Source organism: Bombina bombina, chromosome 4, assembly GCF_027579735.1.
Source record: "Bombina bombina isolate aBomBom1 chromosome 4, aBomBom1.pri, whole genome shotgun sequence".
NCBI classification, from domain to species: Eukaryota; Metazoa; Chordata; class Amphibia; order Anura; family Bombinatoridae; genus Bombina; species Bombina bombina.
In genome coordinates, this window is record NC_069502.1 from 402,590,200 (window position 1) to 402,604,460 (window position 14,261).

General features: G+C 38.8%; 1 protein-coding gene across 3 annotated transcripts in view; it reads right to left on the reverse strand.

Moving 5' to 3' along the window:
- Positions 1-1,272: 1,272 nt before the first annotated feature.
- The window catches only part of LOC128656338 (T-kininogen 1), a 175,438-nt gene continuing 162,449 nt past the window's right edge, over positions 1,273-14,261 (reverse strand). For all 3 annotated transcript variants that reach the window (XM_053710187.1, XM_053710188.1, XM_053710186.1), the window contains one exon: positions 1,273-2,554. In XM_053710187.1, coding sequence (XP_053566162.1) covers positions 1,883-2,554 — 672 coding nt within the window. In that variant the 3' untranslated portion in view covers positions 1,273-1,882. The remainder of the gene's footprint in view (positions 2,555-14,261) is intronic.

The following is a 14,261-nucleotide window of genomic DNA, read 5'->3' on the forward strand; positions in this document are numbered from 1 at the left end:
AGCCTCCTCTGTGATATCCTCCTAAAGCAGTGCTTTCCAAACTGTGTGTCGGGACACACTAGTGTGTCGGCAGGAGTGTGTTGGTGTGTCCCTGCTTCAGCACAAATTTTTTTTAAATGTATTTATTTTTTTGGTTTCTGAATTTCCGCCTGCCTGCTACGCATATCACATGGTTGACACGCGATTTATACCTAGTGGGTCACAGATCATCTTAACCTATTGGCGCAGCTCAGTGGGAACTGAAACTATTTGCATTGGCGGCTTTGACGGCACATTGGCTCCTGACTGCACATGTAGTCTCCTTAATTGGCACGTGACTGCATGTGTAGTCATTGAGTGGGACAGCAGTGTGTTTGCAGAGTGGGCAGTAGTCAATCGGACTCACCGAGCTCTGAGGGCGGCAGCTTAAACGCTGAACTGAAGTCAGAGGGTTTTTTTTGCAACTAGCTCCCAGTAGTGCATTGCTGCTCCTGCTCTTGATATATGGATAGGAAGTGGAAACTTAAAAATGCTTGATGATGAAATGCGAGTGTCTTTATCTAATATTCCACCAAATATTAAGAAATTGTGTTCATCCCATCAACCTCATACATCCCATTAAAATAGTAAGTAGCTATTGGTGTTATTAAACTTTTTTTTTTAATTCTTGCACACACATACTGTTACTTGTAAATTTCATTATTATATAATTTATGTATGTGTCCGTATCTCTTAAAACAAGCTAGTTTAACCTCCTTTTTGCTAGTACAACTAAATTACTGTGTCGCAAAATGAGGTAGGTCTAAAAAGTGTGTGACCAACATAAAAAGTTTGGAAAGCTCTGTCCTAAAGTCACATTAATTGGTTCCAAGAATTAGGGACCCACTCAATCACAACAGTTTTTAGTCTCTAGTTGTCAGAAATGTTCTCTTCATTGCATTCTTGTTGAACACATGGTTTTATGATCCCGATACATTCTATAATGGTTTACTCCTTATGGGAATTCTTGTGTTAGGACTTGTAGAACTGTGTCCACCAAAATCCCCCCCCCCAACCCACCACCCATCCTTCCCCATATTTAACCTTCTCCTTGCAGATCCTGAACATCAGTCCCACTTACCATAATTCATTTCTAGTAGTAGCTTCAATAGAGCCTGAATTACTGCACTCACCAAAGATTATGCTTGGTTAAACTTAGAAGGACCCACAAGCACCCATTGTGTGCACATAAACTGATATTGAACCCAAATCTACAGTAGCTGGTTTAAAGTGGTAAGAAAACAACAGCAAATATAAATGTAATGTCATTTATTTATATGCTAAGTTACATCCCAGGATTAAAGAAGATGTGTAAAGAAATATTTAGTGTTAAAAATACACCTTTAAGGTGTATTCAATGTTGTAGAAAATGAACATAAAATGACATTAAATTATTGTTTTCATGGTCATTAAAGGGACATGAAACGCCCAAAAAATCTTTCAGGTTTCAGAAAGAGAATACAATTTTAAACAACGTTCTAATTTACTTCTATTTATCTAATGTGTTTCATTCTCTTAGTATCCTTTGTTGAAGAAGCAGCAATTCAATTCTGGTTGCTAGTTAATACATTAGGTGAGCCAATAGCATGAGGCATATAAATGCAGCCACCAATCAGTAGCTCCTGAGCCTAACTAGGTATGCTTTTCAACAAGGAATACCCCAAAAAACAAATGGGATAATAGTAAAAAATAGGTCAATTTGAAAGTTGTTTAAAATCACGTGCTCTATATGAATCATGAAAGAAAAAAATGGGTATTGTGTCCCTTTTAGTTTCCGAACATATACATTTTTTTTAAATGTATGTTCCTGTATCCTGCATGTTTTATCATTATACCTTGTGTAATTAGGCCAAGGTTTTAAAAATTAGAAGCTCAGGTCATCATCACTGAAAGCTTGAACTGTTGAAAGGATTTTAGGCTCTTTTGGCTCTATGACTGGATCTGCTGGAGTTGGTAAGTCGTCAGCTCCTAATAACAGATCTTCATCAGTAAGAGGTGGAAACACAGGAAATATTGGCAACAATCTTTTAGGGATCCAAAAACTCCCAGGACAGTTTGGTGCAGTTGTAACTGTTGGCTCTGGCAGATCGTCTAAAACATTTTCATGAAGATTTAGAAAGTTGTCTTCTTCCCCTGGTACTGCTGGGATTTGAGGGAATAAAGATAGGGTACTTGTATTCTCTATAAACTGGTAAGTTGTTTCCACAAAATCATGTACTGGACTCGTTGTTGGCGCTGCTGTTTGAGTAGTTGTCTTGGACTTGTCTGTGGTTTTATGCACTGGTGGGATGACTGTTACCTCATTAGATTCTTCAGAAGACTCCCCGTTCTTATGATGTTTGTTCTTTTTGTCTTTTTTCTTCTTTTCTTTCTTTTCTTTCTTATCCTTTTTTCCATTATTTTTTTCTGGTTTATGAATAGGACCATGCCCATGTCCTTTTGATTTTTCAGGTAATTGGGAGTGTCTAGGCAAACGAATGTTTGGATTAGTGGTACGGAAAGGGGACAGTCCTCTTATTACAAACATACGTTGATTCTAGAATAAAAATAAATATACAATGAACATTATTACATGCACATACAACATAATTCGATGAATATGTTTATAAAAAATATTTTAGAAAACAAACTAAACTACACTGCACAAAGTCAATGGTAGAAATAATATCTGTATCACATTATTTTTTACTTATAATTGCGAATTTACAGCGTTTAAGGACAGTAACGTTTAATTTATCAAAATAAATGATAATTAAATCTATTTCCTTTTATTTTTTAATATTTTAATAGATAATCATTAATATTTTGAACAAGCCCTAAAAATGGTGCTAGATTTCGTGATTTACAAAGCTTACATTTACAATTTTAAATACACACAAAACTGTTCCTCTTATACAATTCATTAATTCACTCCATCGCATTACTATGGTTTGTTCACCCTTTTGCATGGTTTGATATTTCACTGGGGACACCAAGCACCATAACCTTCATGAGCATGTATACGATAATGTTAGAAAAACATTCATAGATTATATATCTTCATATTGCTGCTAAATTCCGTTTCATATTACAGTTGCCATCTTGATGTGCTAAATACCAGAGTTATCTACTTATTTCTGCTGTGAAATAAAAATATTAGTGTGGGTGTAGTACTGTAGTGTAAAAGGGTCAGAAGATGTCATAACAGGGTTTTTATTTGTGCTGTGGCTACTGTATTAAGGTGAACTGTACTTTTAAGGAGGCCTAGGAGGTTCTAATAAGCACTTCATTGCAGTAACTTTTATGCAACCTTGGTTCGCTGTATGTAATTGCGAGACAATGGGCCAGATTACAAGACGCGTGGTAAATAAAATTTTAGTTTCTGCACAAATTGTACTTAAAGTAAACTTTTTACACATATTGGGCTATTCTATTGAGTGCCTGCAAACAGGCAAATTCGCCTACGGAAGCGCAATCTTGTGAGCGCTAGGCTTCCATGCAAAATTGCACCTCACTTGTATTACCAGCACACATTTGCGTGCGCTGATATTACTAAGATGAGAGCAAATATCGCTTTTGCGGAAGCGATATTTTGCACTCAACTTGTAGTCTAACCCATTATTAGTTGAAAGTAAAAACTTCTCCCATAAACTTCAACTGTTTTCATACTTCAAATAATGCAACGAAAAGAGGTTCATATTAATTTTTAAAAAAACACAATACTAATGTTTTAGCAAGAGTTCATAAATCAGTATTTGGCGGAATAACCAGGATTTTCAATCACAGCTTTCATGTGTCTTGGCATGCTCTCCACCAGTCTTTCACATTGCTGTTGGGTGACTTTATGCCACACCTGGCACAAACATTGAAGCAGCTAGGCTTGGTTTAATGGCTTTGGACCATCCCTCTTCCTCTTGATCACATTCCAGAGGCTTTCAATGGGGTTCAGGTCTGGAGATTGGGCTGGCAATAACAGGATCTTAATCTGGTGGTCTTCCATCCACTCCTTGAGTGATCTGGCTGTGTGGTATGGAGCATTGTCGTTATGGAAAAAAAAATCCTCAGAGTTGGGGAACATTGTCAGAGCAGAAGGAAGCAAGTTTTCTTCCAGTATAACCTTCTATGCGACTTGACTCATGCATCCTTCACAAAGAATAATCTGCCCGATTCTAGGTCATATTCTTGGATTAATCATCTTTGCCCAAAACCTAGTTGTCTAAAGGTTAGACAGAGACTTGGGGAGGCCTATAAGCCATAGTGTCTCACACCTATTGTGAAATTTGGTGGAGGATCAGTGGTGATATGGGGGTACTTCAGCAAGGCTGGAATCTGGCAGATTTATCTTTGTGAAGGAAGCATGAATCAAGCCATGTACAAGGTTATCCTGGAAGAAAACTTGCTTTCTTCTGCTCTGATAATGTTCCCCAACGCTGATTAATATTTTTTCCAACAGAACAATACTCCATGCCACACAGCTAGGTCAATCAAGGTGTTGATGGAGGACCAGCAGGTCAAGACCCTATCATGGCCAACCCAATCTCCAAATATGAACCCCATTGAAAATCTCTGGAATGTGATCAAGAGGAAGATGGATGTTCACAAGCCATCAAACAAAGCCGAGCTGCTTGAATTTTTGTGACAGGAGTGGCATAAAATCACCCAGCAGCAATGTGAAAGACTGGTGGAGAGCATACCAAGACACATGAAAGCTGAAGGTTACGGTAGGGCACCTCAGCTTCTGAGGTGTAGAGATGTATTTTTTATTTATTTGCCTAGTGTTTTGAAGAAAAATTTGTTTTTCCTAAAGTGACATTCCTTGCTTTTTGGGCCTTTATCAGCTATGGATAATGAACAGACTTATTATGTTTGGAGGCCCAAATTGTCTTACCTATGCAATTTTGTTCCTCATGTTTAGAAAAAGCTTTAAAATGTAAAGACAAGTTACTTGTTTATGAGCCTAATGTCTCTCAGGATGATGCTGTTCAGGCAGTGCCACAGCCTTCTCCTCACATATCCCAAGCATCAACGGCTTCACATACAGTGCCCTGCAGTTCCTCTCAGCCTCCTGGAGTTTATTTGCCAATAGATTCTGCCGCACAGATATCTTCTGCAGTATCTGCGGTTTTATCTGCTTTTCCCATGATGGGGGAGTGCAAGAGGAAATCTAAACATTTTTCTGAGTGTAAGGTGTCTGCAGCTGCGCAGGTTGACCTCCCTCATATGTCTGATAAGGAGGATACCTTGGTAGATTCTGAGGGTGAAATCTCAGATTCGGACAGTATAAATCCTTTGACTGATTCTGAAGAAGTAAACTTCAGATTTAAGCTTGAACACCTTCGTTTACTGCTAAAGGAGGTACTGGCTACTTTGGACGGCTCCGATTCTTCTGTCGCTGTCAAACCTAAGAGATCTATTAAGCTTAACAGATACTATGATGTTCCTTCCTCTGTGGAAGTGTTTCCTGTTCCAGACTGTGTTTTGTTGATCATTGCACAGGAATGGGATAAGCCAGGGATACCTTTCTCCCGTTTTTAAAAGATGTTTCCTGTTGCTGAGTCCATTCGAGATTCATGGCAAACGTGCCTAAAGTAGAAGGGGCTATTTATACTCTGGCTAAGAGAACCACAATTCCTATTGAGGATAGCTGTTCTTTTAAGGATCCCATTGACAAAAAGTTGGAGGCATATTTAAATAATATGTATTTTCACCAGGGTCTACAATGGCAAGTATAAGCAACAAATGGTGGGGAAAATGAATGTGTAAGGTGTGTGCACCTTAAATATTCCTATATGGTTAGGTCCTCAAGGGTATTAACAAAAATTATTTAAGATGCGCCTCTATAGCCCAGTTAAAGGGATATACAGTCTTAAAATTAAGGGAAATAATAATAGTATTTATAATAATTATAATACAAATACTTTAAGTACATACTTTGAATAACCACTCTTATTTGGAGATGTTAAACCCAAGGAGAGTTAGTATAATATATCTTTCTTATTATATAAAGCCCGTACAAAACACTGATCCTGATGAATCGATCTCTAAAAATTTTTTTTTCACATGAAATGCTTTAAGTTGGTTAAATACATAGATAAAGTTCATCTCTGGCCAGAGGTAAAAATAAAAAAAATAAAATGTCAAATCCAGCAGATTTTCTTTGGATTATTAAAGGGACACTAAACCCAATTTTTTCTTTCATGATTCGGATAGAGCAATTTTAAGCAACTTTCTAATTTACTCCTATTATAAAAAATTGTTCATTCTCTTGCTATCTTTATTTAAAAAGCAGGAATGTGATGCATAGGAGCCGGCCCATTTTTGGTTGAGAACCTGGGTTATGCTTGCTTATTGGTGGGTAAATGTAAGCCTCCAATAAGCAAGCGTGATGCTGAACCTAAAATGGCTGCTAAGATTTACATTCCTGCTTTTAAAATAAAGATAGCAAGTGAACAAAGAAAAATTCATAATATGAGTAAATTAGAAAGTTGCTTAAAATTTCATGCTCTATCTGAATCATTAAAGAAAAAAATTGGGTTCAGTGTCCCTTTAACCGACAGTGACAAAATTGTATTACTGAATACCTTTTCAGGCAATTACCGGTAAAAGACGTTCCTTGTTTTCTTTCAAAATCTCACTTGCCCAACCAACAGTAAAGAGCGGTGGAAGCTAGGACAAGTGAGATTTTGAAAGAAAACAAGGAACGGCTTTTACCGGTAATTGCTTGAAAAGGTATTCAGTAATGCCTTGCATTCTTAAAACTTATTCAGGCAGATTACGAGTTTTGCATTATGGCTTTTAACGCTGAAACATTTCAGGGTAATGGCAGTAACGCAGCTATTGCGCGCCATGTCGGTATAGCTATACCGCAAGCATTTTAGCCTGTAATGCAACATCCATTTCTCACTCAAAAAAATAACGTTTTTGTGTGGGATTTCCATAGCGCAGGTATTACAGGTTGTGCAGTGAGGCTAAAATGCTTGCGTTACAGGCTATACCGACACGATCCATACCGCCATCTTAAACCAGTAGTTATGAGGTTTGTGCCACAAAAATGTTTCACAAAACTCATAACTAAAATGTTACAAAGTTCACTAAGACCCATAAACTACCTATTAACCTCTAAACTGCTACCCTCCTGCATCACAAACACTATTTAAAACTTATTAACCCCTATTCTGCCGCCCACCCACATTGCGACTATTAAATACATTTATTAACGGGGGCGGAGCCTGCAGCACAACTGGTAGGACGTGTGGAGACAGAGCTCTGGCCACAAAAGAGATATTTTAGCCTATAAAACCTTCTGAACGTAGCGAAATTGCCCAAAAAACATCTAGGGCAGCTAATACAGCCACCTGGCACTGCTCCTTGCCCGTTTTTGCAGACATTTGAGATTGTAAAACTAGGCCGCTTAGGAGCTCCAGAACATTTCACAGGAAAGGCCTACATCGGCACCCGTTGTTAAGCCTTCACAGGCGAAAACACACCCGACAGCTGCAAGACCCTTTCCTAGAGCCACCGGACCACCAAACACCTTGGGAGAGGTGAATATAATAGCCGGCAACTCGATTTTCATAGTACTATAAGCACAGTACTCCTAACGGCATCCCACGTGGCAGCTTGTAAGTAGACAGCAGCTTGCTTTTTCATTAAGGGACACTTAATTTGGGATTACTAGATTTGGTTTTCTGGCTACTATTCTACTCTTTGCTGAAATATTGTATACAGTTACTGCCCCACTGAGACTTTATTTGGACAGTCTTACAACTTTATGAGTGGCAAATAGAAGCCATTGCCTTACATCTCCATACACTTTATTATTGTTCTTAATGATGTGAGAATCTCTACTTGAAAGTATGTAAACTGAAAGCTACCTCATTTATTTTGCTCTCATACTTGGACATTTTGCTCTATATAGATTCTCCACACGCCTAATTTTGATACTTTTACAGAACCCAAGTGTTTATATTTCTTAAATTCAGAAGATAAAGTTTTTTTTTCTAACATGCAGGGCTAGTGGAGCCAGGTTGGGGAGCCCTCCCCCTGCTAGAAATTTCTATTTTTGCTGGTTAATGAGATCCAGTGATTAAATATCTCCCCCATTTCTTCTATTAGCTGGTATAAGCCAGACACAAGACTGCTGATATCTTATCTATCTCTTCCTCAGTTGCCTTTAAGACATGTCTCAGCCCTGCAAAAATAAAGGGAAAACAACAACCAGGTCTAAAACTTCTATAGCAGATCACTTTAAACATAAAGACTCAACTGTTATGAAAGGAACGGGGTCACCTCACTCCTGTCAAGAGAGGCCTGATAGCCCTAAATCACCTATGTCTCAACGAAGAGATGAAGAAATGGAACCTTCCTATAGACCTGACATTGTTGATACTTTAAACAAGAGGTTGAATGACCTACAGGATAATCTAACATCTACTATCAAATCTTCAGTAGCAGATCTTAAAAAAGACCTAGCAGAAATGGGGGAAAGGACAGAAGCTCTTGAACGCAAACAGGAAGATTTGGCGATTGAACAGCAAAACATAATAGCTCATTCCCATAATCTTTCAGACTATATCTCAGAAGTGGAACACAAAGTGGCGGACCTTGAAGATAGGTCGCGCCGAAATAATGCTAGATTTAGAGGAATTTCTGAAGAAATCCAACAGGCAGATTTGGAGTCCTATGTCAAGAATTTTTGCCTCTTACTAGCTCCCCCTACAGAACCCAATGACATGCTGATAGATAGGGTTCACCGGATTCCCAGGGGTAGAAATGCCCCTAAAGACAAACCTAGAGATGTCATAGTGAGGTTTCACTTTTTTACATATAAAGAACAGCTCATGAGTGCAGCATTTGCCAAACCCAAGCTCCCAGAGACTCTAGCCTATATCCAAGTATTCCCAGATCTCTCGCAGTTCACTCTGCAAAAAAGGAACACTTTTCGTCAACTGACACAATCTCTACGTGCAAGGGGACTGAAATATCGCTGGGGATACCCTACCAAGTTGATCATCCATAAAGAGGGATCTCTTTTTGCAGTTGACTCTCCGGCAAAAGGCGAAGATCTATTGAAAAGATGGGATAAAGCAGACTCCTCTTCTTCTCACTTCTCTCCCAGTCCTCCACAGCTTCGTCCTACAGCAGATACATGGAATTCGCTCCCACAACATTCACATCCAAGTAAAAGAAGCTCACCTTCCAGGGACTCTTCTCCAGGATGAACTGATAAGTATAGACTCTTGTAACTGATGTATACCTATGAAGTCTCTATAGGCCCTAATAGGTCCTACTTCTACTACCTATGTAACAAGTATTGTGTTCTTGACATTTCTATATGTTTTATGCCATAGTATATAGATGCCCATATCTTGCTTATTTTTGCCAGGTCTTGCAGCATGAACAGAGAGATTCTGTTTTCCTATGGCTTACTCTTAGTCTAAAAGGACCACTAACCAGGGCTTCTAAAAGCAAGCTTTTGGCAAATTACACTTGATAGCTCCTGAGATTGTTGTTTACTTATCCAACATTGTTATCACTGTATATATTGGTAAGTTTCATCTTTCAGGCAATGCAGAACATGGAAGAATGACTATGCCAGTCGCTTACCAAGACTCTTATAAGACATTATAGATATTGTTTATATTTTTTTCTACAGGCTGTGTTTATTTATTGCCCTGAGAATTGTTATATTTGCTCCTCAAATTTGTGTATCAAACATTTGCCCTGTATTATCCTTCCAGTTATACCATAAAAACACCCATGTCTTGCTCCCTGGGCCAGACCTGACAGCATTTTAGATGCAATCTCACCCTCATTGGACCAACTGTTGGCCTAGTAGGTGCTGCCGGATGGGACCTTGGGAGTAACTCATTGACACATTATACCAGTCAGGGGAATAACACTGGAAAGCTCTCATATAGTTTTTTATTACACACAATTGAAACTCTGAAAGCTTTTAGTGTGCTATATACTTGCATATGTATGGTAAGCTCTGTTGATTCTCTATTGTGTTCTAAGACTTTGGTTTGTATATTCAGAATTTTCACTACTATATGTGTCAGGTAACACCACCTCACATTTACTACAAAACAGGCGATAGCATCTGACAGTCATTGTATTATAAGGTTATCTCAAATCTATATATGTTGTTTATTCTATGCTCATCTTCTTTTTTGCTGTGTTTTAGAAATATCAGTGTTTTGCTCCCTGGACCGGACCTGACGGTACATTGAACAAAACTTAACTTTCCTTCGGCCTCATGTTGGCATAGAGAGTGCTGTCGGGTGGGGCTATGGACGTAACCCACTGGTTTGGTATATTTGACGTTTGATTACATATGGTTCTTACTGTATAAGGCCGAAACTCTAAATGACTCACTTTATATATTGGTAAGTTTAATTTTTCATGTCATTATTTCACACAATTGAAAATTTAAAAGCTTTTAGTTTGCTATATACTTACATATGTATTGTAAGCTCTGTTGATTCTCTATTATGTTCTAAGATTTTGGTTTGTATATTCAGAATTCACACCACTATGTGTATTAGGCAACACTACCTTACATTTATTACAAAACAGGTGATAGAACCTGACACTCACTGTATAGTGGTGTTGCCTCAGATCTATGTGTGTTGTTTATTCTATGCTCATCTCCTTTTTTGCTGTGTTCTGAAAACATCTGTGTTTTGCTCCCTGGGCCGGACCTGACGGTACATTAAACAAAACTTAACTTTCCTTCGACTTCATGTTGGCCTAGAGAGTGCTGTCGGTGGGGCTCTGGGTGTAACCCACTGGTTCGGCATATTTGATGGTTGATAGCACATGGTTCTTAATGTACAAGACCGAAACCTTAAATGTTTCTAGTTTTTACATTCCATCTCGGAGAGGTTTACACATGGCTTAAATCACACAAAAACACATTAAATTAGGAACACAAACTTCATAAGGATATATAATTCTTTAGGTCTATAACAGACTTGTCCATATACCTTCCACAGTACTAGGATTCTTTTATTTTCCTTGCCCTATTTTCACTGGATCTCACACACTTGACATTTAAGGGAGGGCATAACACTCCCTTTACCTTTATCTTCACATACCCACTAGATTGATTGACGACAAATCTATATAATATTTCCTTGACTCCCCCTCTTTAAATAACTAGCTACCTTTATCAGGGCCTTCCTACATACGGCCTTGTCCCCCCCCCCCCCCCACACTACTTTGAAGTTTACTGAAGTAAACTTGTGTATCACTAAGAATCCCTATATTCACATATTTCTTCTGTCCAATGTCTATGCACCTGACTCCTAAATAACATTCATCACACTTTCACATCTCCTGACTTCTCATTTCTGCTTTCTAACCTTTTTTCCGCTCTGGTCTCTCTCTTCTCTCCTGCTCCACCTATTTAATCTTTCTCTTACCTCCTCCCCCCCTTTTTTACCCCCCCTTTTTTTTTCCCTTACCCCCGGCCTCCATTTCATCTATGGAAACCCCCCTAAGACTCCTCACTCTTAATACTAAGGGTCTAAATTCACCAGGGAAGCGCAGTCTATTGACGGCGTATGCCAAGAGACTTACGGCTGATGTCTTGTTCCTCCAGGAGACCCACTGGACCATAGACTGCCCAAATCTATATAAGTCATCTATATACACAAACGGTATTACAGCCTCTTACACTGACAAAACTAGAGGAGTGGCAATACTTTTACACAAAGATCTCCAGTTCGACCAAATCTATCTAGAACAAGACCCAGAGGGTAGATTTATTATTTGTGTTTGCAAGCTTAATGGTAATTTATATACTTTAGTTAATATATACACCCCAAATCAGCAACAGTTACAATTTATCGCATCGGTCCTAAATAAGGTTAAATCGATCAAGCAGGGCCATACTATCATAGGCGGTGACTTTAATTTCATTTGGGACCCTCAACTAGATAAAAAAACTTGTCTCAGGCAAATCTATTGACTCTTATACTAGTTCTACTGCAGCCAAATTTCGATCCATGATCGTAAGACATGATCTCTATGATGTCTGGCGGTCATGTCACCCTGAAGAAAAAGACTTTACTTTTTTCTCCAACCCACACAAATCTTATTCCAGGCTAGACCATTTCTTTATAAATTCTAGACTTCTCAATGAGGTCACTGACTCGAAGATACATCTCTGCACCTGGTCAGACCACGATGCTGTGTCTGTTGATATATTCCCAACGATGGCCCGTGGAGGTGGACAGACCTGGAAATTCCCGAATTCCCTCTGAGAAGAGCTGGGATTCCAAGACTCCCTTACTAAAGTTCTTGAGGAATTTATCCAGTTCAATAAACCTGATCAGACTTCCTCCCAAATTCTATGGGGGGCACTAAAAGCGTTCATTAGGGGATTCTGTATTTCTGAATTTGCAAAACTCAAGAAAAATAGAGGCGGTCCTCTAGGACAATTGGTAGTGAATCTAAGAAACCTAGAGAAAAAAAACAAAAGTGCTCCTTCCGTTCTTATGTCAGAATAAATTAGTATTCTTAGACAACAAATTCTCCAGCTAGAACAGGATAAAGTTAAAGCCAATCTAGCAAAATTCAAGCAGCTAATGTTTTACAAGGGAAATAAGGCGAATGAGCTTCTTGCTAAGAAATTCAGTGCTCGGACTGCCCATTCCAGAATCCAGGCTATAGATGTTAATGGTTCTAAAATATTAGCACCTGAAGCAATAGGCGATGCCTTTGCAGACTACTATTTTAAATTATATAATATTGAGAAGGTAGAAAACTTAGCTACACCCTCTATAGATCAGATTCAGGGGTTTCTTGACACTCTTGTCCTTCCTGAACTTTCAGAGGACGCAAGAAGCACATTACTACTGCCATTCACCAATAAAGAAATATACCAGGTCATCTCCCAGCTCAAACCGAATACGTTCCCTGGGCCAGATGGCTTCACTGTTTTTTTTTATAAGGAATGCAGACGACATTTGACTCCCATCTTATGTTCTCTGTTCACTGAAGTAGCCTCTTCGGGTAGCTTTTCTAAAGAATTCTTAGAAGCATCTATAATCGCGATTCCTAAGCCGGGAAAATACCCTTTGTATTGCTCCAGCTATAGACCTATCTCTCTTATAAATTTGGATGTTAAACTTTATTCTAAGCTATTAGCTAACAGAATCGTACATATGCTCCCTGACATAATACAGGTTGACCAGGTTGGCTTCACCTTCGGTAGGCAAGGGCCCGATAACACCCGTAAATTGCTACAGGTCTTCTTGGAATCGGCTAAGAATGGCACTCCCGTCGTGGCCCTGTCTTTAGATGCCTAAAAAGCGTTCGACAGGGTCCGATGGGAGTATATCTGGCAGGTCCTAGAGAAATTCGGCTTCCCTCCATCATTTGTTAAAATGGTACAGGCACTATATTCTGCTCCTTTTGCAACAATAAGAGGAGTAGGCTTTAGATCCAAACCTTTTACCATAGCAAATGGCACCCGCCAAGGTTGTCCTCTATCACCCTTGATTTTTGCTATGGTTATGGAACCTTTGGCCCAAGCAATTAGATGCTCCCAGAAAATTGAAGGAGTCCAGATTGGTACGAGATTTGAAAAGATTGCTCTGTTTGCAGATGACCTTACGGTTTTGCTAACCAACCCTATCTCCTCAATTCCAGAAGTCTTCAAGGTCCTAGAATTTTTTGGAACTATAAGCATATATAAAGTCAACATACTGAAAACAGAAGCCCTGGCCATAAATATTGAACCAAATAATTTGACCCATCTCAAAAACCGATTTGCTTTTACTTGGCATACGGAACTTATTAAACATTTAGGAATCCTACTAGGTCCTGATATTCATAAAGTCATTAAACACAACTTTGAGCCATTGCTTATCAAAATCAAAAAACTTTTACAGAGATGGGATTTTATGGAAATTTTGTGGATGGGTCGTATCTCTACATTGAAAATGTCCATCTTACCCAAAATCCTTTACCTTTTCCGGTGCATACCATACACTATCCCAAAACTGTACCTATCCCAGATCCACTCCTTATTTATTAATTACGTCTGGAGAGGAAAACAACCAAGAGTAGCATCTCGTATTCTCCAAAGACCTGTTTACAGGGGTGGCATTGCTTTTCCTAATATATATTTATATCATGACGCAACGAGATTGACTCACTCTGGTTGGAGCAATGAAGAGGAGAAACCTGCTTGGTTTCTGATTGAAGCTGCTGTCATTCCTAACTATATTGACCTGAAGGATCTAATCTGGATC